The sequence below is a fragment of the Zootoca vivipara genome, chromosome 11 (assembly GCF_965207765.1).
Source record: "Zootoca vivipara chromosome 11, rZooViv2.hap1.1, whole genome shotgun sequence".
Lineage (NCBI taxonomy): Eukaryota > Metazoa > Chordata > Lepidosauria > Squamata > Lacertidae > Zootoca > Zootoca vivipara.
The window spans coordinates 15,160,490-15,187,645 of NC_142594.1; the positions used below are offsets into that span (position 1 = coordinate 15,160,490).

General features: G+C 42.7%; 1 protein-coding gene across 4 annotated transcripts in view; it reads left to right on the plus strand.

Moving 5' to 3' along the window:
- The window catches only part of GADL1 (GAD like acidic amino acid decarboxylase 1), a 149,891-nt gene that overhangs the window by 56,282 nt on the left and 66,453 nt on the right, over positions 1 to 27,156 (plus strand). For 2 of the 4 annotated variants that reach the window (XM_088654239.1, XM_035130372.3), the window contains exons 2-8: positions 14,635 to 14,810; positions 15,328 to 15,454; positions 18,267 to 18,357; positions 21,312 to 21,418; positions 22,847 to 22,962; positions 26,665 to 26,744; positions 26,850 to 26,904. In XM_088654239.1, the coding sequence (XP_088510365.1) occupies positions 14,640 to 14,810; positions 15,328 to 15,454; positions 18,267 to 18,357; positions 21,312 to 21,418; positions 22,847 to 22,962; positions 26,665 to 26,744; positions 26,850 to 26,904 (747 nt within the window). In that variant the 5' untranslated portion in view covers positions 14,635 to 14,639. Of the gene's footprint in view, positions 1 to 24; positions 72 to 10,686; positions 10,779 to 14,634; positions 14,811 to 15,327; positions 15,455 to 18,266; positions 18,358 to 21,311; positions 21,419 to 22,846; positions 22,963 to 26,664; positions 26,745 to 26,849; positions 26,905 to 27,156 lie in introns of those variants that run through there. The other 2 variants (XM_088654238.1, XM_035130373.3) reach the window with 2 other exon arrangements.

Below are 27,156 nucleotides of genomic sequence, written 5' to 3' on the forward strand. Positions count from 1 at the left end.
GACTCTCTGGCTGCGCCTCCCTGGGCAGCAGCAGCATCCTCGGTGGCGCGCGAGCAAATGGGGAGCTTGAGGTGAAACGGGGCAGACTTTTCCCGAGAACTCCTCCAGGCGGGCGGGAGGGGGAGTGTGCGTGTGTGGGAGTCAGGCATGCGTGCGGGGGGGGGGACAGGTATCTCTCCCCAACAGCAAGTGACTAATGGAGTTCCTACGCTTATCAGTCGCCACCATTAACTTCTCGCTTTGCAAGGGCACTTGGGAGGGGAAACCTAAACACAACGCCACCCACTTAACATAAACAAACGCACACCCTCAAAGGGGTGGGTGGGGGTGGAGAACCCAGCAACCCAAAACTTTGCCCACTTTCACCCAGTTTTTAGCAAGTGGGCGTGTCCTTTTTAAATAATAATTATCAGCAGCGATGATGATAATATAGTTCAATAAAACGAATTCACATTGCTATGGGCACAGAAATGCAGTTCTTAGTGAAACACCCCAGAGGAGATGGTTTTGTTTTGTTTTTTATATAAAAAAAAACCAACTCCAGTGCTTGTATCAGAATGTAATTGGCAACCTGGTTGTAACCTGGCAGATCCAAAGTTCTTGCATTATTATTATTATTATTATTATTATTATTTAGAAAAATATACAATACAGTCGCAGCAAAGAAAATACCGCAACATTAAGTTTATGGTGTCATTTTACACGGAACCTATATGGACTGCCAATGTTTTAAGGCCATGTAAATCGTTCTTGCATTTAACCACACTGGCATCCTCAAGAGTTGAGCAGAGATCCTAGTCACAATCGACTTGAGTGTAAGCCCCTTTAAAATCTTGTGGGGCTTGCTTGATTTTAGCTGCCAGGTAGCTCCACCCAGTTCTTTCTTTCTTATTATTATTTAAATACATAAACAAGTTTTTTTAAAGAGGGGGCAGGGAAAATGGAGAGAATAGGGTATAGTATATTGCTATAACAATTGATTACATCTTTAACCTATTCTATTTTGTAAAAATGAGTTCCAAATTCCATTATACTTGTCCATGCAATAAAGCATACTTGCCCATCTGTTAAGCAACCTGCTCATAGGTGGCAAGTGTAGTCAGGTCTTTGATCCATTGGAGAAATGGGGAGCTCCATTTAGTTCTTAGCAGCTTTGCTTGGCTGTGGGTAGGATTGGCCCAAAAGTTAACTTGTAGCGTGAGGATGAAACCTGTTTGAGGGAATGTATTAGAAGAGGTGAACACACTTGCAGGTGTAGGCTGCAGTCTTACGTAGAGTTGGGTGTGCCCAAGGCCATCGGTTTCCATTGACTTGGAGCACCTAATTCAACGTAAGATTGTATTGCTCATACTGCACACATATGAAGATTAAGCTTTCAAAAGTTTAGAGATAGTGAAAAACAGAGAAAGACAAATGACTTATCCAGGTATTGCCTAGAGTGAACGTTTTCGTTTACTACCTTTAATTTTGGTAAACAGTTCCCAGGATTCTTTGTGGGAAGACAAAATGATTTACATGTATGGGGCGGGTGTGTTCCTCCTCTTCAGGAGCCTGGAAGTTTGTTCTGAGCCCTGGTGTGGCTCAATGTGGTGTGCAAACCAGGCCACTATGGCAGTAGCTCTCCAGATTACAATCTTTCCTACCCTGCATGGCATTTCCAGGGATTGAACTCAAAGCGTGTGCCTTGTTTAGGGTTGCCATATTTCAGAAAGGGAAGATCCAGTCACAAAATATGTTGAGCTTTTTTGGGGGGGGCAAAGTTGTAGGTTGAGTTGGTTGGATATTTTTTTTTGCAAAATATCTTTAAAAAATGAAGTTTTCGCCATAATCTACACTTCATGGTTTGCCAAGCATCTGGATTTTCGTGGTCATTTTGGTGATTTCTGCCTGGACACTATTTTTGATACCTGCATTCTGGGAAATTCCAAACGTAGAGCATCCCCAGCCTTGTCAGTCATACCTTGGTTCTGGAATGTAATCCGTTCCGGAAGTACGATTGGCTTCTGAAATATTCAGAAACCAAAGCGCGGCTTCCAATTGGCTGTAGGAGCTTCCTGCACTCAAGCGGATGCTACGTCAGACATTTGGCTTCTGAAAAACATTAGAAAACAGGAACACTTGCTTCCGGGTTTTTGGCGTTCGGGAGCCAAAATGGAAGAGTACCACAGCATTCGAGAACCAAGGTACAACTGTACTGTTGAGCTGTGGCCCCTCCCTTGAATATCACATGTCCAGTTTCATGGCAAATCTCTTGCATGAGTGCTTCCTGTTGTTGCCAAGGTGCCATCCTTTATGTTTACAAAATAAATAACCCATTTTGGAGTTTTGGGGGGTTTTTTTCCATGGACAAAAACTTATCTGTTTTACGTACTGTACAGCGGGAAAAGTTACTATCTTGGCATCTCTTACTGTACACGCAAGAGTGTTGTTTGAACACAAATGACTTGATGTAGTTAAAACATCAGTTTAGCTTTGCTTTTAATGTTTGTTAAGCATATAACAAGTAAATGAAATCATATTATTGCCTGGCACAGCATGCCCCTTTAATATATTACAGTTCTGTGTGCCAATGAAGAATGAATTGGCCCAGATAGATCTGTTTAATGTTCCTGCTGAGGTCAGCTTTCTTTGATAGAAAAATATGAATGCAAAGTAATAATCTTACAAAATTAAGTTTCGTTTAGTCCATGCTTGTGTCCAAGGTTCTTATTCTGCTTCTTTCAACTGACTAGATTTCGCCCAGATAAAAAGCCGTATGTGAGGAGATTCATTTTTCCGATGTGTGGGATTCTTTTACTTTCTGGCACATTAAGATTGCACAAGTCACTGGGGAGTCTTGCAAAAAAAAAATCATTTCCCCCAAAAGATCAGACTTTTTCTGATAAAGGAGTATGCTGTGGAAATGGAAATGCACTGGGAAGGGTGGGATAAAACTTGTGACTCTCCCTTCAAACAAACTGAGATGAATACTCAATAAAAGAGTGGGGAGGGGGTCCCACTGCTTGAAAATACCGAGTTCAATTAAGTCTTACTATGGACAGACCAATAAAATCAATGGACTTAAGTTAATCATGGCTAACAGTGCAGTCCTAACTGCTCCTGGAAGGAGTTAGGGGCCCAAGAGGTGGGTCCCTCTGCTGATAGTGAACTCTGCCGAAAATGTGGGTGGTTGCAGTAACTGACACAAGGTTCCCCAAATGGAGTGTTAAGCGTCTTGTGGAGGAGCAGGGCCAGTTATTGATTCATTGGATCCAAAGGCTGCCGATTTCTTGGTGAAAAAGCCCGATCTGGCTCCCTCCGCTGCGCTACCTTCAGGCTGGTGCAGCAAAAAGAGAATTAGAAGGAAACACAAAGGTACCCTCCAGCCTGGCTCCTCATTAGATTGTACAGTAACTTAAATTCGTTGATTTGGATCCTGAAGATTTGCAATTGGAGAAGGTTTGGTTTAAAACTATGGGGAAATGACCATGGTTTTAAGAGTGCTCTCTGAGACAGACACACAGGACTGAGCTGCTTAAAATAATTTATAGCCAACATGGCTTTTTTTCTTTTCTTTTTTCTGAACAAAAACTAGACATATTGATGACCATCCCTCAGGCAGGCACACACAGTTTGGAATGGTCCCTTGGCACCAGTTGAAGTGTTGCTATTCCCCCCCCCCCACACACACATGGAGTTAGTGAGTTATTCCATACCTTAGATCTAAGCAGTGATTCAATCTAAATGAACAATGAAACTCTTGTACCCTGTAATCCTGGGGTCGGCAAGGTTTACCTTGCTTGAGCCGGTTCACTCCAGTGGATATCCCTCTGTGGGTTGGATCGCACGCGCGTGCCCGCGATTTCCGGCGTCTGCGCAGACACAATTTCCGGCATCTGCGCAGATGCGATTTCCGGCGTCTGTGTCTGCGCAGATGTGATTTCCGGCCCCGTGGAAGCGAGTCCCCGCACTGTGCTGTGCCGGTTTAGCACATCATGCGGGGACTCGCCAAGCGGGTGGCTTGGTTCGGGGGTGGCTCATGGGCCGGTTAAACGACCCCCGTGGGCCGCTTGTGGCCCATGGGCCTTAGGTTGCCTACCCATGCTGTAATCCATATATTGTATCTATTTTCTTACGATGTATATTAAATCTGTTTCCTGTACTGGAGCATTCTTCCCAGCTGTTTTAGTGGTAGGACTGTTTAAATAATCTAACCACGATGATCGTACATGACTCAAATAGCTATGGACACAATGACATTGATGGCTAATTTATTCGGTACATCAAGCTGAAAAGGTAGAAAATAACTTAAAACTGTGCTTGTGTGATACCTAAGAAAGCACTTAAACTTCATAAAAGGTTGAGAGGCAGAGTAATTCTATGCAGGGTTATTTGGAAGCAAACTTAATTTGCATTCGATGGGGCTCACTCCCCAATAAGTATATTTGGATAGGTTTGCAGTCTAAAATACTGGAAGATGTGGATGCTGTGTGTTGAAAGTGTGCACTGCCAGAAGAGTTAGGCTGAATAGTTTGTAATGGAAAATGTTGAATTTTAGGTTGGGTTCAGTTGAAATCATCTTTTTCTTTCTTTCTTTTTTTAAAAATGCTTTACAGTATTGGTTTTAAAAACAAAACAAAACAATATGCAAAGATCAACAAAAAGCAATCCAAGATCAATACTCATTACAAAAAAAGAAAAGACTGAATTCACATCTCGAATTCCAACATGACTTCCAATCTCGCCCCCGCCCCCGTTGTGATTCCTAATTTACATTACTGGTACAACTGCACACTTAACTTTATCTCTCCTAGGTTATCTGGTTGTGCTAATTTTGTAAAGTTCTCTTTTTTCATGCAGAAATCAATCCAGGCCTACCAAAGAATTTAGATTATTGTCTGTAAATATTCTACTCTCTATTAAGTATTTGATCTGTGTGGTCTCATAATCTTGCTGTCAATCTTGCTATCTCTGCATATTCTAACATTTTATTCTGCCAGTCTAATTTTGAGGGAGCAGAATCTCCTTTCCATACCTTTGCAATTAAATCAAGTCTTTATAGTGTGGTTCGGTTGAAGGTTCTCTTTTTTTTCCTGCAGTGGTGAGGGGATAGCAAAGACTACCCTCCATTTCTTGGAGGTGTTAAGAAACATGCTGTGTAGGGAAAATGGAAATTTGAACACTACTAGCATTGTGATTACCAAGGAGACTGTACTTGGACCCCTGCTCCATTATGGTTCTCATTGGCTTTTGGCTAGCCTCTCTTTCAGTCTAGCCTACCTCGCAGGGCTGTTGGGAGGATAAGTAGAGGAAAACTTCTAACATCAACCCTGCTCCAGACGAGTGAGATAAAAATGTAAGAAGTGCCATTTACCATAGGAATGGGAAACTTGGCGGGGGAAGGAGGGTTTTCATCCCAGTGAACAATGGATGTGATTCTTACCTTTGTATAGTACACTGTGCCCCAGAGCCAGCGGTTTCTATACTTGCCCACACATCTCTCCATTGTCCCACCAGCGAGCAAGATCAATTTATCCCAGAGACTCATTCCAGGCTAGCAAATGCTTTTGAGGTGGGTGCATAGCAAGGTCAGCTAGGGGGAATCCTTGGGGACAGTTGCATTTGACTCTTTGGTATGCCAGCCTTCTCCAGCCCCCAATTAAATGAATAAGACACTTACCACTTTATCTCTGTTCTTTTTGCAGAGTTTCCAACAGTGCAAAGCATTTCTCTTTGGGTTAACAAGTTGCATCGGGTAACAACTTCTGTTCTGAAAGTTACTGTTTTTGGAAACTCAGTGCTGCAAGATAACCAGGCCCCGTGCTTACTTAAGTAGTGCCCATATTTAATTTCAATACAAATGCTTTAATGCCCAGTGACTCTGACAAGGGGCCTTTTGTCACAGAAAGCTCACGCTTGCCCTGAAGTGTGAGCTCCAAGTATGGGTCAGTCTGTACGGTATAAGTGACCTTTTCTATATAAGCTAAATATAGATGCAGACATAACAGGGACATAGTCTGTGTCTTCTTGGAGAGAGGCAAGTGTAATTTGGAAAGAGATTTATTGTTCCTAAAAGGGCAAATCAATGGGCATAACCCTCCAGAGAAATTCAGAGAGCTTTAAAAAACCAACACCCATCCCACAAATGTTGCTCTGGTCCCTAACAACAACAACAACAACAACAACAACAACAACAACAACAACAGTTGTTATTATTTTATTTATATCCCACCCATTTGACTGCGTTGCCCAAGACACTATAGGTGAGTTCCAGCGTAGTATAAAAACACAACTTGACATCAAACATTAAAAACTTCCCGGTACAGGGTTGCCTTTAGATGTCTTCAAAAAGTTGTGTAATTGTTTATCTCTTTGACATCTGATAGGAGGGTGTTACACAGGGCGGGTGCCACCACTGAGAAGGCCCTCTGCCTGGTTCCTTGTAACTCCACTTCTCCCAGTGAAGGATAAGTCATTGAAGGAACTTACTGGATTTTACTATGGGTTTATCTTTGGACTAGATCAACTGTACAGGTGTATAAAATTTGCCACATAATCGCTTCTGTTGAGTAATGATGGAGAGGTGAGCTGCTTACAACACAGTAAATAAAACAGAACACTTAAAAAAAAACACAAAAAGAACTTTACATAATGAACAGAAGCAGCACAACACCAGTACCAGGATGAGTAAAAGTATTTGATGGTCTGGGAAAAGAAATATGGCAAAGTACGTGCCAAAGGAGAGCATTCTACAGGTGGGCCACCACTGCCATCACCTGCCGCCTTGCTTCAGATGTTGGGGGGCACCTGGAGTTGGACCTCAAAAATTATCTTAACAGACAGGCAGGCTGACATAAAGGCAAATCATCCTTTCAGCATAACTGGTTCCATGGCATATAGGGCAGAACTTTAAAAAGCAGCACCAGCTCCTCTCCTTGTGCCCTGAAACAAGGAATGTAGCTTTATAAGCACTGGTGAGGTATGGCCTCAATGTTTATTTCTAGTTATCAGGCTGTACCAGCATCTTGAACTAGCTGCCATTTCCAGGAAGTCTTAAAACAGGCCCCACTTGGCTGTGAGTGAACGGCTTCCCTCCATCGAATAGTTGCTGCCATGAACAAATCATTGAGTGCTCCAACCAGTTTGAGCCATGAACTTTACCATAGGTTTAGTTACAGAGAACTAGAGAACCCAGAGTCAAGGATATTAGGTGGCATTTCCAGAAACAGGAGTTGCGTGCAGGGAGTCATGGTTCTAGCCACAGGGCTACAGAACTGCGATCTGCAAAACTGAACCTGGCCCACCAGGGCTTGCTAGATCTCTTGCTTTTTTAATGCACGTCAAGACAACAGAACAGGGTTGTTGTGTCCAGTGCTAGCCATATGCAAGAGTAGGTCCATTGAAACAAATGGACTAACTTGCGTTAATTTTGGTGAGTCTTTTCTGAGCAGAGCCATATTGCCTACAAGTGTGAGCTTGTCATGGCTTCGCTATACATGGGTCTTACCTAAGGTATACTTAGGTATACCTAAGAAGTATAGCTAATGGTTGCCATCTGTTAGTACAGTCATACCTTTTATCCTGAATGCTTTGCGAGTTGAACGTTTTGGCTCCCGAACACAGCAAACCTGAAAGTGAGTGTTCCGGTTTGCAAACGTTCTTTGGAACTCGAATGTCCAACGGGGCTTCCGCGGCTTCTGATTGGCTGCAGGAGTTTCCCGCAGCCAATCAGAAGCTGGGCTTTGGTTTCCGAACGTTTTGGAAGTCGAAAGGACTTCCGTAACTGATACCATTCGACTTCCAAGGTATGACTGTACCAGCTGAACAGTGGACAAAGACATGGATGTGTGTGGGGGATCAAGAATGTGTATAATGGGGGGAAATCCTCCATTTCACATTTTTCTAGTCAATGTTAGCGGGATGGTATTAAGGAAAACTTACGACGAATGACAAATTAACATCCTATACTTCATTAAACTATCTTGTCAATTAAGCTTCCGAAATTGCTATCACATTAATGCATTGGGATCGTTGTTGCATATTAACTCAATTTTTCATGCTTATTAGACAAGCTGTATTTTATGTGCCAGATTTTTCTCTCTCTTCTGCTTTAAGTAATTCAAGCTAATTCACACACCCCTGTGTGTGTGTGTGTGTAGGATTTGTGTCTTGGTAAAAGTCAGTGGTATGTGTGGAACACCAAGCACTAAAGTATGGAAAACTACAGCAGTTCATTTAAAAGTAATCCAAAGCAGGGATCGGCAACAAATGGCTTCCGGGCCTCTCCTGAAGAAAAGCTTTATTCCTGAATGATTAATTATCCTGTGGGTGGCAGCCAGATAACAGCACCCTGGCTGTTGCTGGGAAAGAGATATGTGCCTTGGTATATGTCAACTTCCTGTGATATATTTGGCCATTAAAATGTCAGAAGTCACGGTTCAGTTTTTAATTTTTTGAATTATATCTCAAATAACTGAGAATATTAAAACAACTAGAGTAGTTGATTCTCTGCTTTGCTTACGATTTCTGCTTGCCTCTGGCAGTTCCCCTTGTATTATCTCCCACACTTTTCTGCTTTCAGGGAACTCTTCCCATATTGGTTTGGCTGCCAAAGAATTTCAGTGCATCTGCCACAAAATTCTTCCCCATTACAAAAGTCCTGGAGAATGTTTTAGCTTGCATGCTTGAGTAGCCCCAAAATTGCAAGATGCATGCAACCATCATGACTTTGAGTGAGATTATTCTGTTCGGGAGGGTCGCTGGCCAGGATTCTTAGGCCACATTGCAGCCCTGTGTGAACTCAGAATGCATTGAATGTAGCAAAATCTCTCTCCAATGCTGAACACTGCAAGGCAGGCTGCCTTGAGGGAGAAGCACTGCCATTACAGTGGTACCTTGGTTCTCAAACGTAATCCGTTCCGGAAGTCCGTTCCAATACCAAGGCGCACTTCCCCATAGAAAGTAATGCAAAACAGATCAATCCATTCCAGACTATTAAAAACAACTCCTAAAACACAGTACTTAAACATGAATTTTACTTTCTAACAAGACCATTGATCCATAAAATGAAAGCAGTAAACAATGTACTGCAGTCACACAATCAATCAATCAATCAATCAATCAGTAGCTGACCTGGGTTCCACACAGTCACAAAAAAGAGCCACAAAAACAAAAATGCAAAATAAATAGCAAAAACAGACAGACCTCAGCATAACACTCAGAACGGAAGAGTGGAACTCAAATTGGAAGTGTAACACTCAAAACGGAGCACGTTTGGCTTCTGAAAAAAGTTAGCAAATCGGAACATGTTCTTCCGGGTTTGCAGTGTTTGGGTTCCAAGTTGTTTGAGTACCAAGGCGTTTGAGTACCAAGGTACCACTCTATTTAATTTCTTATTGAAGAACTCCTGAGAAATTTCCAGAGCTCCAGAAGCTCAGTTTGAGAAATTGACTCCCCAAAGCAGTGATACCAAAAAAATTTTTTCACTTGTGCATACTTCTGCAAGCATTGACCTGTTGCATAATTTGCTTGTGCAAGCAATGATGTCATATAAATCTGAAGTTTGTAGATTGAGGTCGGGGAAACATGTCACAGGGATTGAGAAAACAGGTTCTTGGATCATAGTACAGTATTATGGCTTCTTGCTATATTATGGCTGCTCATGATGTTAATAAAGTTGAAATGGATTTATTTGAAAGGTAACCAAGAGCTTACATTTTTAGCTGCTACTGTTTGTTAGGATTGACTTGTTTTGATGTGTGTGTTATCTGATTTGTATAGGCTTGTAAGCTCAGCAGTGGAAATGTGCTTTAAATATTTTAAATAAATAAAAAATATGATTTGCACACATCTCAAGAGTATACCCCATTGAACACAGTTGGACTTCCTTCAGAGTAAACATGCATAGAATTGTGCTATAAGGCTGCAGTTCCATGTATTCTTTCGGGTGGGGGGTACTCTCTGAAATGTTAGTTGGTTAAAGGTAAAGGTAAAGATACCCCTGACCATTAGGTCCAGTCGCAGACACCTCTGGGGTTGTGGTGCTCATCTCGTTTTATTGGCTGGGGGAGCCAGCGTACAGCTTCCAGGTCATGTGGCCAGCATGACAAAGCCGTTTCTGGTCAACCAGAGCAGCACATGGAAACGCCGTTTACCTTGATGTGGTTTCGAACTGCTAGGTTGGTAGGAGCAGAGATTCAGCAACGGGAGCTCACCCCGTCGCGGGGATTTGAACCACCGACCTTCCGATTGGCAAGCCCTAGGCTCTGTGGTTTAGACCACAGCGCCACCCACGTCCCATTTTAGTTGGTTACTTCTTAGTAAAAATGTTTAGTATTGCGTTACATGTTTTGGAAGTCTCTAAAATCCTGTTCCACCAGCTAAATAAAGCAATTGTTTTCAACCTTTTGTTAGCTGCTCTTGTATCATAATTTGTTCTCTAGCATCAAGAGCTTGCAATTTTATTGAAATTCCATTATACAGTGGATGCATGAAGATTACCTAGTATTTATTCTTAGGACTTTTATGACGTATTATGTAAGAGGCGAAACAACCTACTGTTGCTTGCAATTTTATACATTCTTGTTTTTTTAAATGTGTACACTTCTGCACTGCAGTTTATTGTGGTATCGCTGCTGATCATGCACATATTAGTTTTGCGCAGCAGCCACATAACATTCTTAACCAAAATGCCCCCTCCCAGATTATCCCATTTTTATCTGATCATCATCATCAACAACAACAACAACAACAACAACAACAACAACAACAACAACAACAACAACAACAACCCTATACTGGTAATTCGGACTAAATTGGGTTTGTATCTGAATATGCATGCCAGGGTTAACCTAGCCATGGTTTCCTGGGACTGTGATGCTGCTGGAGCAGCTCCACCCCCACCAGAGCAAAGCGGGGCTGCACTGAGCCGCCTGCCCACCCATGTAGGAGGGAGCCCACCTGGCTGATGCAGCCCTTGGCAGGTGGGGAGGAGCACTGGGCTGGGCTGGGGTCACCTTTGTGGAGGTGCCTGGCTCATGCCCCCACAAAAATTGTGTGCCTGGGACCATGTCCCCCCCCCCTGCCGCCGCCACCCCAGACACTATGCCCCTGGCATTCAGACACATTTAGAGGGGGCTTGTCAACCTGGGAAGGTGGCCTATCTGGGAGAAGAAAAATTGATTCCAAGCCTCTGCAGCCTTGCAGGGATATCCTGGGGAGAAGAGTCCCTAAAATGGTTGGATGGTGCCCTGTACGCCTCCTTCTGGTAGCTCCTGCAGCAAGCTGGTGCCAAAAGTCTTGCTCTGCTTTTCCTTTGGACCACATCAGCAAAGCTGGGTCTTGTCATCTGGGCAAGCACCCTGCCCAGGCTTATCCCCCAGGGAGGTCCCTTCTGTGCTGCCAACACAGTAGTTTGACTTTACCCCTGGAGGCACACTCCATTGTCTCTCGAGACAGACGCCAACAACAATTCAGACACATAATTTCTCACCAGCAAAACGATGTAATCCGGAAAAAGAAGTATTCCATGTGCTATTTCTGTGCAAATGGAATCTAACTTTTCTGCATTGCAAATTTCTGACCACGTTAGAAAACTTCAGAGCGCTGCATGCTGGAAGCCACACTGCTGTTGACAAAACTTTCTTTTTGTAGCTCGGCAAATACACAAAATAGATTTACGGCGGAGAAATGTATTTGTTTCATCTTGAGACTGACCAGTATTTTAATAGTGTGAATTCACAGAGTGGCGACTATACAAAATCAGCATGAGAAGTGAATTCCCTGCCATTCATAAATTATGATATAAGCTTTTAAACACAATGCATGGCATGATGGCAACAAACCGATATTCCTTGTAGGGCATTCAGCTTAAAATCATTGCGGTTCGTCTTTAAAATTTAATTGGTACAACAGGAGATCTATTCTGAAGCGCTGTCTGTTTCTCTTGGCAGTTACCATGAATAAGTAATGAAGGATCGTGATATTTTAAGAGATGTTGATGCTCTAAATATGCATAGTTCTAATACCACTGCATTCAATTATTTACTTACTATTTTTTACCCCTCTTTGCAGACAATTGCTGCTTCACAGAGCAGCTGGTATCAATAAAGAGAGAGAGAGGGAGAGAGAGAAAGAGAGAGAATTCTGCCACCAGGCTTACAAACTAAAAAAATGACAAGACACACAAGGAAAGGGGAGTAACAGGTAGAGGTAGGAAACCAGCTCTTTAAAGCCAGAACAAAGTGCTCAGCTAAAAGCACTTATGCCCAGTTTGGGCCAGCCTGATTTTCCTTGATTGGTAGTCTGTCAACTGGTGGCATCGTCTCTTGCCATTTCCACTTCCTTCTGCCAGGCGCAGAGTCCCCTGGAACCTAGTGTCCTTTCAGACAGACAGGGAGGAGCCAACTTTTTGGCTGATGGATGGGACCAGGTTGGTCTCCTGCTTGCCATGATGCTCTCACTGGGAGGCAGGGAGTACAGCTGCCCAGTGACTATTGGTCCCCTGGCTGATGGCAGAGGCCAGGGTGTGCTGATCAAATTACTGATCTGTTACTGTTTGCTGAGCCTCTCTTGCATCAGTTTGCAATTCATGTACCCATCTGTCATAGGTGTCTGCGGCTACTCTTAAGTAAAGACACTCCACTGCGTCTTGTCTTTCAGAGCTTTATTGTGCATATTATTTACAGTGCAAAGATATCAGCAAACATGACTGCCTAGTCCGTGTCAGATCCCCGCAATGGCTTCTTCCGGGTTCTCGCCCAGCATAAAAGCCTGGGCACCCCAAAGCACCGCCCCCTGGCCCTACGGGTGGGCACGCGCCTCAGTTCGGGCGTCGGAGGGAACGGTCTCCTTTCTGGAGGCCCTGTGTCCGACATCTCTCCAGACTCCTCCTTCCCTGGCCCTCTCTCATAGCGGCGGCGCTGGGGCTCCGATACCCGACAGAGCCCTCTCTCCTCCCTGCTCACTTCCTCATTCCTTTCTCCTGACTCTCTGCTCATGCTGACGCTGGATGAGGAGCTTGTCAGGATGACAGGGGGCGGCTCTCTGTAGGGCGTCCCCCTGACACCGTCTGACTGAGTGAGTGAAGTTTGGTCTTCTGTATGGAGGGACAGTTTGTCTAGCACCAAGCTCCCATCCCCTTCTTGTGAGTTATTGCTCTATTTTTATTGTGAAACACCAGACAGTACTCTTTCTTAATTTTTTTATTTCACAGTGCACAATCAGTCAGTCTCTCTCTCTCTCTCTCTCTCTCTCTCTCTCTCTCTCTCTCTGCATGTATGCACTACGGTAATTGGACGTTCACATGAGTAAGACACACATTTTATTGATCACAATGCTCCACACAACTCAATAGTAGTTTTAAACAATTTTGAATAATGTGAGAAATAATACATTTAACTTCAACCTGATATGCCAGTATTACGGATCATGCTGATTTGTGTGAAAGCTGATTTAGGCCTTCTTTGTGAGCTGTTCTGTATAGTCAATAATTCATAAGCTTAGATTTAGAGTACCATCATGGTAATAGTCCCGGCAATGTCTGGGAAAATCTGGACGTATCACAGCCCTAATGTTAGGCTAAGCACCAGTCAAGCAGGGACGGTCCTCTAGTTTTTTAAAAACCCACACTTATCATATATATATATATATATATATATATATATATATATATATATATATACACACACACACACACACACACACACACACACACACACATACACATACATACATACACACCGTATTTTTCCGTCTATAAGACGAGGTTTTTACCCATTTTTCTAGGGAAAGGCACAGGGGGGAGAGATACCTTCGATCGCTGCGGCCAACTGGAGAGGCAGCGCCTTTCCCGTGGGGCATTCTCAGTCTGCTTGCCTCCTCTCACTGTGCCCGCCCTATAGGCAGAGGCTGCATAGGGGGAGGCTGCATGTGATCCATTTTTTCTGCACAGCATCTTTGCGTGGCTCCATTTATGTGTGGGCAGTGCAACATCACACAGGAGGAGTGCAAGGCGTGATGTTTCGCCGATGTTAAAGGCGCAGAAGGGGGATATTACTTCAATCGCCGCGCCCCTCCTGTGTAACGTTGCGCCGCCTGCGCACAAATGGAGCCATGCGAAGACACCACATGGCAAACACGGACTGCCTACAGCCTTCCTCCCCGCTGTAGGGTGGGCAGAGTGGGAGGAGGCAAGCAGAATACTGTACAGAGGCTCCATGGGAAAGGTGAAAAGTGCTAAAAGTACTTGGGGAAAAAGCTTCACCACTCCCCCGAAAAAAAGCTCAACTCTGCCCCCCCCCCAAGCTCAGCGATTGCCAGCGAGGGAACAGCTGATATGCGGCCTGTTAGACATGTGAGGCTGTCTGGGCAATCCCCCCCCTAAAAAAATTCAACAAGTCATGGCAATTTCCCCCCATTTTCTTAATTTGGAGTCCCCCAAAATGGGTGTCCTATACATGGGGGTGTCCAATACACTGAAAAATACGGTATATAAAAAAGGACAGGAAATACTTATAAGGCTGTCATCTTTCTCGCACAGCTTTGCCCGCCATTTTGCAATTATAATTGTGACAGCCTTATATATAGTTTAATTCAATGCATGATGCAATTGTCAACTGTTTTTTTCTTCCTCCATTTTATCTTACTAATTTACAGCTAAAATGAATAACCAGCGGGAAGCACTGCAGAGGAAGAAGAACGCAATCTTAGTGGACGGCGTGATTTTAAACGGCCCAGTGGCAGATGCAAAAGCAGGAGAGAAATTCGTGGAAGAGGCCACCAAGATCATAATGGAGGAAGTGATAAAGAAAGCAGCAGATGTAACAGAAAAGGTAGTGATCTCAAATGCAATACTTTTCAGTACATAATTCGCAATAAACTGTCACTTTCCTTGTCCCTCACATGCCATTATCCTAAACGAGAAGCCAGTTTTTCCCTAGTACAGTCGTACCTTGGTTTTTGAACAGCGTAGTTCTCGAACGTTTTGGCTCTTGAACGCCGCAAACCCGGAAGTGACTGTTCCGGTTTGCGAACTATTTTTGGAAGCCGAACGTCCGACGGGGCTTCTGCGGCTTCCCATTGGCTGCAGGAGCTTCCTGCAGCCAATCAGAAGCCGCGCTTTGGTTTCCGAACGTTTTGGAAGTCGAATGGACTTCCGGAACGGATTCCATTGGTCTTCCAAGGTACGACCGTATGTGATTAAAAATTGGCACAGTTCTTCTTTAAAGACTTATTTTCAGTTACTTGCATTTGTGTATTTAACTGAGGGTCGGTGGAGGGAGATATTATATGAATGCTGTGCCCTTGGCAAGTTTCTTTCCACTAACCCGATATTTTCCCCCAAATTAGGTGTGTGAGTGGCATCCTCCAGAAAAGCTGAAAACGCTCCTTGATTTGGAATTGAAAGACACCGGGGAGACCCATCAGAGACTCCTGCAGTTTTGCCAGGATATTATACGTTTCAGTGTCAAAACCAGTACGGATCCTATGCCTATTACCTACTGTTTTTATTCCATTAAATACTATGATGCTCTTTGAAATAGGTTTTTTGGAACGTCAGGCTGTTCTTGCTTTTGCTGTCTGACAAACAAGGTGACAGTTTGACAGATTCTTCATTTTCTGCTATGTCAAACCAGACAGACCCATAAGGCCCATTTCGGATGTACGACACCAGCTTCGTAAGCCATGGTTGATGAAGCTGTGATTGAGCATGAGGGCTGTGCCCTTCTCCATCGCCTCTTGATGCTCATCCCTGTGGCTTAATATTCTGGTTGGTTAACCAACATTAAACCAGAGCTTTCTGATTTAAACAAAGCAACATCCTAATGCTGAAGTTGGTGTGTAAATGGCAAGCAGGAAAAAGAGCATGGCCCAAGTATTTGTTCTTGACTCCATAAACTGTGGTTTATGTAGCCAGGAACCTAAGTCTGTAAGAGTTTATTTTACTGTCACTCTGGGGCGGTTTCTGAAAACTGACATGTGTGGGTGAGTTTTCTATGTCTTGCCTTAATGTGATGCTACACTCACTGTAGAATTGGGAACATCATGAAATGAGTTTCCCTGCCAATAGGCCATTGGCTGTCAGCTGTTGTGGCAGAAAAAATCAGAACATGATGGCCCTGGTTCACGTTATAAGTTTTAGTTTGCATCACAGACTGAGGATATTTTTTTTTCTCAAGATGTCAAGACTTATTGGTAAGGAGTATATTGGTCAACATTCCTGTAAAATGAAAATGCAAATCATGGTATAATTAAGTTTAAACCCAATTTTATGAAGAAATATTTCACGGCTTCTTCTTAAGCTTTTATTATGTAGGGGTGTGGGAGGAAAATAAATGTGCAGACAGAGCCCACAGCAAATGTTAATCTATTGCTATTATTATTAATTTCATTTCTATATCGCTTTATATTTTTAAAGGGGGGGGGAATCTCAAGGTGGTTTACAACCTACATTAAAACATCAAATAAAACTATCCAGAATTAAACATTACTGAATAAAGCCAAATATAAAGTATACATTCAAAGCAACATAACTAAATGGAAACTAAAATATTATCTTAAAGATTTCAAAATAAAACATTACAAAGGAGGTCAACTACAGAATGCACATATGGTGCAGCAAAGATAACAAAAAAACATCTTAAGCATTTCCAAAGGAAACATTACTAAAGGAATATAAAATGCACATTTAAAACAGCATAATTAGCAAGAGAATCAAGTACTGATTGATTTTGTAGCTGGAGTCAATCCAAGCCCCATCTTCCAAGCCAGGTGGAAAAAGGCCTGCAATTCAGGGAACAGGTATTCTAGGACTTCTAGCCAGTGCTTTATTTCAGGGTGTACTCAGGGGTACGCAGAACCGGCACCTCTTTTTGTTGTTGTTATCAAGTGTGGCACTTACTGTAACAACTTCATGGTGTGTACTAGCACCTATTTTTCTAGAGAGAAAAAACCACACTGGTTGTAGCTAATCAATACTTACGAAACCTTCAGAGTTAAAATTACCAAGTGTACATTAATGTTCTACATACCATATGATGGATCTAATTCTAACTTTTTATCACAGAATGCTAGATAGCTTTAATATGCTCTTTTTCATTATTGATGCTGTTTACCTATTGCTTCTGCAGCTTGGAACTATTCCCATGTAAGATAACAAACTGATACGCTTTTAATTATTCGTCTTTTAACAGAGCCTCTTGTGTGTCTTTTAAAGGGGACAGCATAAGTTAAAAAGTATAGATAAGGGAGGGGGGATCTTTCTGAAACTTTTGGAGAAGTCCCCCACTCTAAATTATGGGCAGTGTAATAATATATTTATTTGCAAAAAAAATATGCTGCCTACGTTAAGAAAAAAATACCCTGGCTGTAAAGAGCATAAACGTCAATGATAAAACAGCAGCAGCAGCAGCAGCAGCAGCAGCAGCAGCAACAACAACAACAACAACAACAAGATATTAAAATTTATATCCCGCCCTTCCTCTCAAGTGATGAAACAATTAAAACATGTAAAAACAATTCTAGTACAGATGCAGGCTAGGGAAGACCACTCTTTCAAAGGTTCGTTAAAAGGGGAAGGTCTTCACTAAGTCTCCATAATTTTCCATGCTAGATTTTTAATCCCTATGTGCTCTATATATCCACTATTCCTATTGGGTAAACTTGTCCTCATTGTATATAGAAAGTGAGGGCAGATAATAGAAATTTCAAATGCTCCATTTTTCCAGGACCCCTGCAATTAGGTGTGGAGAGGTTTACCTTCTTAGCGACAAAATGGAGGGAACCCCCCCCCCCAAATACTTAAACTTTAAGAAACTATATTTTTGTCTTTATGCCACCCAGTTTCAATTTAGAGATCTCTCTACTTCTGTAGTTAGAAGCAGAGTTGGGGTTATTATTTCATTTGGGGAGGCGTTTCAATAGATCAGAGCCAATCCTAAGGGGACACAGGTGTATCAATAAGCAGGTGTGCCTTGAAGAGGCCTGGCTCAAATCTCTACCTTTGCCCCTCCCTGACAGTCCATCTCTCAGGCAAAGGAAAAAGCCTGGAGCAGGGGGAAAGGATTAACAGCCAGCGCGGAGCTTCTATCTGTTCAGAAGAGGCTGCAAGTGATACACAGATACTTTAAAATCCTCCCTTTTCATGCAAGTGATATGAACATCCTCTGCCCTTGATAGCTATCAGGAAGGGTTGAGCATCATCTCCAGCTGAAACTGAGAGGAGGGATTGTGCATTGGTCTTCATGCACCACTTACACTAACCAGATTTATGTCCTTTTAATTTACAGATCACCCAAGATTTTTTAATCAGTTGTACGCTGGTATTGATTATTACTCTTTAGCAGCGCGTTTCATTACTGAAGCATTAAACCCGAGTGTGTAAGTGCATTTTGTTTTTAATTGATCTGCATCTGCCATGCTGTTTCAGTGTAACTATTTCTTATTTCCTGCAGATTTCCATGTGCATTAACAGCACTGATGATAGGGGTGTGTTTTTCAGATGTCGGATGAGTTAAAGCTTATTTTGTCATATTGTAAATTCAGTATAGACACTCAAGTAAAGATGTAGAGGAAACTCTTGGCTTAAGAATGTTGGAAGACCCATGTTAGATCAGGCCAAACACTAGTCCAACACTCTGTTTGCATAGGATCCAACCCTAAGCTCACGAGGAATACCAGTGTCTTTTTCATGTTCCCAAACAATTGGTATTATGCTGCCTCTGATGGTAAAGGCTATGGATGGTTAAATCCTGTCAAAGGCGACTATGAGGTGCAGCACTCATCTCCCTTTCAGGCCGAGGGAGCCAGCGTTTGTCCACAGACAACTTTCCGGGTCATGTGGCCAGCATGACCAAACCACTTCTGGCACAGTGGAACACTGTGATGGAAGGCAGAGTGCACGGAAACACCATTTACCTTCCAGCTACAGTGGTACCTATCTATCTACTTGCACTGGCATGCTTTCGTACTGCTAGGATGAAAGGCTGTGGGTGATACCCAACCAAGTCATACTCGGAGTAGTGCCATTGAAATCAATGGGTGATACCCAGAGCCAAGTCATACTCAATTCCATTGAAATCAATGGATGTAAGTTAATAAATTTCAGTGGTTCTACTCTTGAGTATGCCTTGGTTGGAAATAGCCATGATAGTCAGAGGCATTCTATTCTCATTCTCTCTCTCTCTCTCTCTCTCTCTCTGTGTGTGTGTGTATGTATATATATGTGTGTGTATGTATACACACACACACACACACACACACACACACACACACACACACACATATATATATATATTGTCAGATCAAATTATTCTTTCTTCCTGGTATTCTCTCTTCCTGGTATTCTCTCTCTGCCAGCAACTTTCCCAACCATCCACTAGAAGTTTCCTTTTCTGCTGAACATCCAAATATGGATGGAACACCTGAACAAGGCACACAGAACTGGAAATTGCAATCAAGTTCCTTCATACAATCCAGATAGTAGGTTGAATTCAGACAAAGTCATGCTCTTGTCCCGATCGAAATCACTGAGACATAATGTTAGCTATGACTACCACATTCTATAGATTTCAGTGGGACTAAGAGCTGACTAATTTAGTCTCGATCCAACCCATTGACTGCATGATTTGAACCTTTGCATATTGGATTTTTCAGGTATTTGCCATGTCCCTCCTTGTGTGTGGTTGTCTGGCAGGACCAGGGTGCCTGGGTAGCTGAAGTGGGAAGACACAATTTCACTCTCCCACCATTAGTGGGAACATAAAGGAGAAAGTTTTGTCCTGCTTTGGGGGTTATGTATTTGAATCAGTATTGCAAATGAAATAGTAGCTTGCCTTTTATTCTGGATTTCCTCATTTTTTTTTAAAAAAAGGGGGGGGTACCTGACTCTTTGAGGCCATTCAAGAGGCAATAGACTTTAATATAAACATACTTGCTTATGTCTTTGCATGATGTTTGGAGAGGTGAGCTCTTTTGTACTGGTGAGCTTTTTTGTACTGGTTAGTTAAGGTGCACACTTTACCCCCTTTTGGTTTTCATGCTTTTCATTTATCCAAATGGGCAAAGCAGGGCTCACTGTCAGCACCAATCAGATCAACCCCTTTGAAGTTGTCACCTGATGTCACAATGATGTCCTGTGATTGACACCCACCCACTTGTTAAAGTGGCCTAGAGTAGGAACAGTGATCCAGTTCCCCACCTCTGTCATAGGGGAACTGAAGTCCTGTCACAAATGGATGTGATTAGCTTTCTCCCTCAAGAGCATCTCCTATGCAGGAGGTTATTAAAGCTCACTTTTACTGTGTACCTTCCTCTTGGTGACGCAAAGGAAACAACAAAAGAAATTCATTAGCCACAAAATATATTACCTACGTTTTTGGTATCTATCTGACAAAACTGGTCAAGTACAAGTATACCACCTTTGTGTATATCCCTGTAAAGGTAAAGGTACCCCTGACCATTAGGTCCAGTCGCGGACAGCTCCCAGGTCATGGGGCCAGCATGACAAAGCCGCTTCTGGCGAACCAGAGCAGCACACGGAAATGCCGTTTACCTTCCCGCTGTAGCGGTACCTATTTATCTACTTGCACTTGACGTGCTTTCGAAGTGCTAGGTGGGCAGGAGCTGGGACCAAGCAACGGGAGCTCACCCCGTCGCGGGGATTCAAACCGCCAACCTTCCGATTGGCAAGCCCTAGGCTCTGTGGTTTAGACCACAGCGCCACCCGCGTCCCCTTGTATATCCCTGAGCCCACCACAAATACATGTTCAAAACCATAGAAAGTAAGGGCAGATGAAGAATTGAGCTGCAGTATTAGCTTGGAGGCAGGGGGTGTCACATGACCAAGAACTGTGGAATGTCATGGCCAGTGTAATGGTGCATTGTACAATATTAAAGGTATGCCATATTTTGTTTTCCGGACTTGCCAGATCTTTAGCTGGCAAAACTGAAATTCGGAGCACCCTTCAGTTGATGGCCTTGTGGTAAGCCACTTAATTCTAGATATCCTAAAAATTACCTGGGGAGACTTGAAGCTTAAAAAGGCTGACAGACTCAAGAGCTTCCTGTCTCAGTTCACATCATATGATTTTTTTTGCCCTGTTGCCATCCTTATTGTCTGTAGTCCACTATAAAACCTCACGTGGGCTTGACTGCTGTTGTCCATGGTACCCTGGGATACTGACTACACTCAAGGAAGGGGTCCATCATTTAACTCGTATTCTTCTTTGTTCAGCTATTCATGCTCTTTACCTTTTCATTCAATTTTCTTCAACACATCTTGTCAAAGCATTGTTCAGACAGTTGCCTTTTATGTCACGTTTATATATATTCAGATATACCTATGAAGTGTCCCCAGTGTTTTTGTTAGTGGAAGAAGCAGTCCTGAAGAAAATGATTGAATTCATTGGGTGGAAAGAAGGTGACGGTATATTTAATCCAGGTAAGAAGGTACCCCCCCCCCCCCACACACTTTTCTTCTTGCATGCAATCAATCAATTTAAAGTTATACATATTTTACTGCTTTTGCCAGTGCTGTGTATTGCAGTAAAGACGAGTGGTTCTTAGTGTATTGGAGTAAATCATGAATGGTTCTAAGGCAATGTCCATACAGGAGTTGCCTTGCTTTAGGCAAGTACATTCCCCTGCTTGGGCAACCTGGTTTTTACAGAGGGATAGAAGCAGTTTATGTTACATGGTTCTCGGTGGTTCCTCCCACTGTGTGAACAGCAGCGAAATATAAAGCCAGATCTGTACCATTTATGTGTACTGTGAGGTTCAAATGTGCTACCAATGTGCAAATGATCTTCCAAATATGATCCTCACTGCGAGAAGTGAGGTTACAGGGAACCAGGCAAGTGAGGTTACAGGGCCTTCTCAGTAGTGGTGCCCACCCTGTGGAATGCCCTCCTATCAGATGGCAAGGAGATAAGCAATTATACAACCTTTAGAAGACATTTGAAAGCAGCACTGTGTAGGGAAGTTTTTGTATATGCTAGAAGCTGCCCAGAGTGGCTGGGACAACCCAGTCAGATGGGTGGGGTACAAATAATAAATAATTATTATTATTATTATTATTATTATTATTCACCCATATCCTCGAAAGCATTTTCAACAATGTTACCATTGGAACCTCAAGGTAACCAAAAGGCCAGATATAGTTATTTTAATTTTAAAATGCTTTTAAATGTTTTTTTTACACGCACTGTTAAAAGCTTTTATCCTTTAAATGTATATACTGTGAATATATTTTAAAAACTTCAGGTTTTATTTACCTTACAAAAATTAGTTCGGCTTGTTTTAACACCTGATTTTATTGATAATTTAAATGCATATTTCATATGGTTTCATGTGAGCAGCTTAGAGGTTTTTTTAAAAAATAATAATTATGTGCTATATAAATCCTGTTAAATATTCAGAAAGTTGTACCTTGATGTGGCTAATTTTTGCTGGTACATTGGTGCCTCGCTAGACGAATTTAATTCATTCCACGGGTCTTTTCTTATAACGAAAAATTCGTCTAGCGAATCCCATAGGAATGCATTGAATTTTTTTTTTTTGTCCATAGGAACGCATTAATTGAATTTCAATGCATTCCTATGGGAAACCGCGATTCGCTAGACGAATTTTTCGTAAAACGAATTTGTCTAGCGAGGCAGCCTCCACTAGAAAAAAACCTTTCGTTAAGCGGAAATTTCATTAAGCAGGGCATTCGTGAAGCGAGGCACCACTGTAACCCTTTGCTGACATGGCAAATGTCCACGCTAAAACAATGGGCACCTCAATGCTTATAAATTGGAAATGCGAATGATGTATGTACTCATAATGAGTATGAGTGTTGCATGAATCTTTTCCTTTTCCTTTTTTAAAGGTGGCTCTGTTTCTAATATGTACGCGATGAACTTAGCAAGATACAGGTACTGCCCTGACATAAAGGAAAGGGGCCTTTCAGGGATGCCTCGACTGGTGGTATTTACGTCAGAAGAGGTAACCAACCTTCCTCCTTTGTAATTATTCAAATGTTACATTATGCTGGAGGGCAGATTCAGTGCTGGATTTACGTACAGTGGTGGCTCGCTAGACAAATTTAATTCGTTCCACGGGTCTTTTCTTATAACGAAAAATTCGTCTAGCGAATCCCATAGGAATGTATTGAATTTTTTTTCGCCCATAGGAACACATTAATTGAATTTCAATGCATTCCTATGGGAAACCGCGATTCGCTAGACGAATTTTTCATAAAATGAATTCGTCTAGCGAGGCAACCTCCGCTAGAAAAAACCTTTCGTTAAGCGGAAATTTCGTTAAGCAGGGCATTCGTTAAGCGAGGCACCACTGTATAAGCAAAACAAGCTATAGCTTAGGGCCCTACTCTCTTGGGGCCCCAAAAAAAATTAAAAGGAAAAAAAAGAACTGGATGTACATTTCCAAAATATAAGATAAAAAACAAATAAAATAAAACCTACATACAGCAACAGTGTTTTGTGTTGTGTAGGCTCCTATGATGTAAGTATTGGGCCCCGCCTGCTAACCTGCTCCCTAAAACATCACTGGTTTGCTCATTTCTATATATAGGGTGCCTACGTTCTGCATGGACTAGTTGCATGGCAACATGTGCAAATGGCTTTAGATACCTATTAGGTCCATACATGACCATATAGCATATAACCAACACAAAAAACAGCGACAATTTGTTGTTGACAAAGGACAGCTGGACATAGAAATGGCCCATTACCTTCAGTAACACATGGCCTCATCACCGAGCAGCGCATGGAAATGTCGTTTACCTTCCCGCCGGAGCAGTACTTATTTATCTACTTGCACTGGCATGCTTTCGAACTGCTAGGTTGGCAGGAGCTGGGACAAAGCAACGGGAGCTCACCCTGTCGCGGGGAATCAAACCACCGACCTTCTGATCGGCAAGCCCAAGAGGCTCAGTGGTTTAGACCACAGCGCCACCCGTGTCCCGCTGGTATTTGTTATAGCAAGCAGAAAAAGGCTTACCACTAGCATAGAGAATCAATGCTTGTCTAGGATCCAGGTTTGAACTAACTGGTTCTGTCCGCTCCTGAATCTGTGAGGCTGCGTACACAATACCCGGTTAAAACACAGCTCGATTCTTCTTTTTCTCAATTCGGATCGAAAGTTAGTTGAGGGAGGAATGCATGGAAACGCAGCATTTCATAAGCAACGGCAGGATTGATATGGATTGTGTCGGTGGGCCAGATTTAGGTTTGATGAGGCCCTAAGCTGCTGAAGATAATGTGGCCCTTTATGTAGCAGGTGGGGCCCATTACTTACACCATAGAAGCCTATTGATAGACATTATTTACATGGGGTGTGTGTGTGTGTGTGTGTGTGTGTGTGTGCAAATGTCGGCTTATCTGCAATCTTTCTTTTCTTTGCTGTATTCCTCTCCCTGGGAGATAGCTTTCCTACCTTGGGAGAGTTAAGTGAAGAAACATTCATTTATTTCCACCCACCGCTCCAGTGTCGGAGGAGAGAGATACTTTTTTAAATTAAAGCAGAACGGTTCCATGCTCATTTCTCAGTTAAAATAAAAAATAACAACGGCACAACAAAAACATCTGTTTTGCACTTCAAGGGGCTTTCTTTTCTTGATTATTACACGCTACTCAACTGATAATGACAAATCACATCTCCCTAAAAGTGACCAAACCCCCTCCCCCCCCCATTGTTCTTAATGGTTTGATCAAGAGGGAACAATCCAGTCCAGGAACAAATTGAAATGCATTGTTTAGAGTTTTTATTTCAAGCTGATGTAAATGGAGTGTTGTGTTTTTTGGTGATTGTATTTTAACAGCAATTTGCAGTCATCTGCATTCCCCCCCCCCCCATGGCAAAACAATTTAAAAACTGGATGAAATTTCCCCCCCACTTTTGTGGGACCATTTATCCTCTGTAGAAGTGTGTCTGGGATATTCAATGTCTTTTTGCAGGGAGGGTGCATTCTAAGAATTTGTGGGTGGGCAGAAGGTTGAATCCTTTACCTTTCAAGTAAGAGGTGGCCAAGGGTTTGTTTTTGTTCCTGGGACGAATAAAGCTATATTATGGGGGCAGCCACCTTTTGCCATCAAGGATGCCCTTGGCAACAACAAAACACTATGGCATTGCAATGCATCATTCTGGGGGGCATTTTGTCCCAGGAACAGGTATGGGCTGCTGTCAGCTACCCAACTGATGCCTGAGACATTTTCATTCAGTAAAAGAACCACCTTTTCCCACCTCATATGTACAGGTAGTTTCATCAGATCAAAACGTAAGAAAAATGCCAGACTGAATAATTCATTGAAACACTTCTGTTAACTGTCTACTTTGGTCTGCTCAGTAAATCATGGGAGTAAATTTGGGGGTACTTTGACCAGTTGTGGATGTAACGACAAGCCATGGTTGGTTGTTGTAGGAATGTGGCTACATGAGCCAAAAGTTGCATGCCCTCCCTCTCTTGAAAGCTTCCGCTTTTGGACCAACCACAGTTCTCCATTATTTCTGTACTCTGAGAACTCCGCTGTTTGTTTTAGCTAACTGAAATTAGAACAAAGTAGGACCAAATTATCGTGGGCCCTTCATAGTGATCTTCTCTTACTTATATACTGTTCATAACAAGAGCTATGATTCATTGTGCTGCCTTTGTCCCCCCCCCCCCATCCCCCTGCCCACTTTGGAGATTTTGCTGATCTATTATTTTCTGAGCCCGGAGAGGTTTGACATTTTCTAGTAATTCAATGTCACACTCCCTTTGATTGAGCTTAATAGGTGACTCATAGCTTACTAATAAGGAGCTGTTTTGTGAGAATCACTCGCAATTCGAATGAAACCTTGCTGCTTAAGAGCCCAAATCTCTAGTGAGTGCCACATTGCAGCCTTGCACACGTATTTCATTATTGATGTAATTCAATGTAACAGAAGATTAATTATCTACCTATGTATGTTATTATTCACACAACACACTGAGTGAATGGATTCTAAAGCCTTTGTGAATGTGCCATGTTAGAAAAGATTGGCTGGTGGTAGCTGATGGTATCTTCTGTGCATTTAGTTAAAAATTGGGGGGGGGGAGCCTTGTCAAAAAGGTGGGGCGATCCATCTCAGCAGAAAAAGTGTGACAGGATTGAATACCTTTAATATATTCATACCCGCACATTAAAGTGCAATATTTTTCATAATTATGTTCCTCCTTAACTGCATTTGTGTGAACTCTATTGAAGAAAACTGAATTAATTAACCACCTGGTTTCACTTGCTGCATGCGAAGGAACAATTTAAGGCGTTTTCAGGGTGGTTGGCAAATATATTAATTTAACCCTTAAATAACATAACAATTTGCTTCAGTTTCTTATTCCCCTCCTATTTTTATTATTATTCTACTAAAATAAATAAGCTCTCATATACTTTTCCGGATAGCTCAGTCAGTAGAGCAATAACTTTGAGGCACAAAACCAGAGGTATACATCCAGTGCTTAACTAAATTTAAGGTTCAAAAAGCTCAGAATCCCCCCCTTCCCTGCTTTGAGAGGGGAGGATAATGCTCGCCTATTTTGCAATTCTGTGGCTGTCGTTGGTTTTGTGAAGCCTTGCTTTTTGCCCAAAATCGGCAATGGGTGTGCCTCAGGAAACTTATTTGGCCAACATGCCTGCTGTTAATTGTTTGATTTTTACCCTTACTCAGTGTCATTATTCCGTGAAGAAGGCAGCATCATTCTTGGGGATCGGCACACAAAATGTTTACTTCGTCAAAAGTGATGAAAGGTAAGGCGACTGAAGCTGTCTGATGATCCTTTTAAAATGCTGAAGTAGTGCTGAAAGCGAGTAACCTATTACATAACTGAAAAGTTTTAAATCTGTGTCCCATAGAGGTAAGATGATACCTGAGGAACTGGAGAAACAAGTCCAGCGGGCAAGGAAAGAGGTGAGAGGGGGAGAGAGAGTGAGAGAGCAAGAGAGAGTATGTTGTGCCCTGTGAAAGGCATACCTATGTGCATTTGTGTATGCCAATCTGCTCCAATGGGGGGCAGTGTTGCGCCCGGACTGCGGGCCACGGTAGTGATCTGGCGAATGGCTGGGCTGGATGGCTGCCAGCCGGCGATTGACCAATGCTGGCTGGTTTCGGACAGGTGCTTCCTGGGGGTGGGGTGGGCCCAGCCGGCCAATGAGTGCCGCC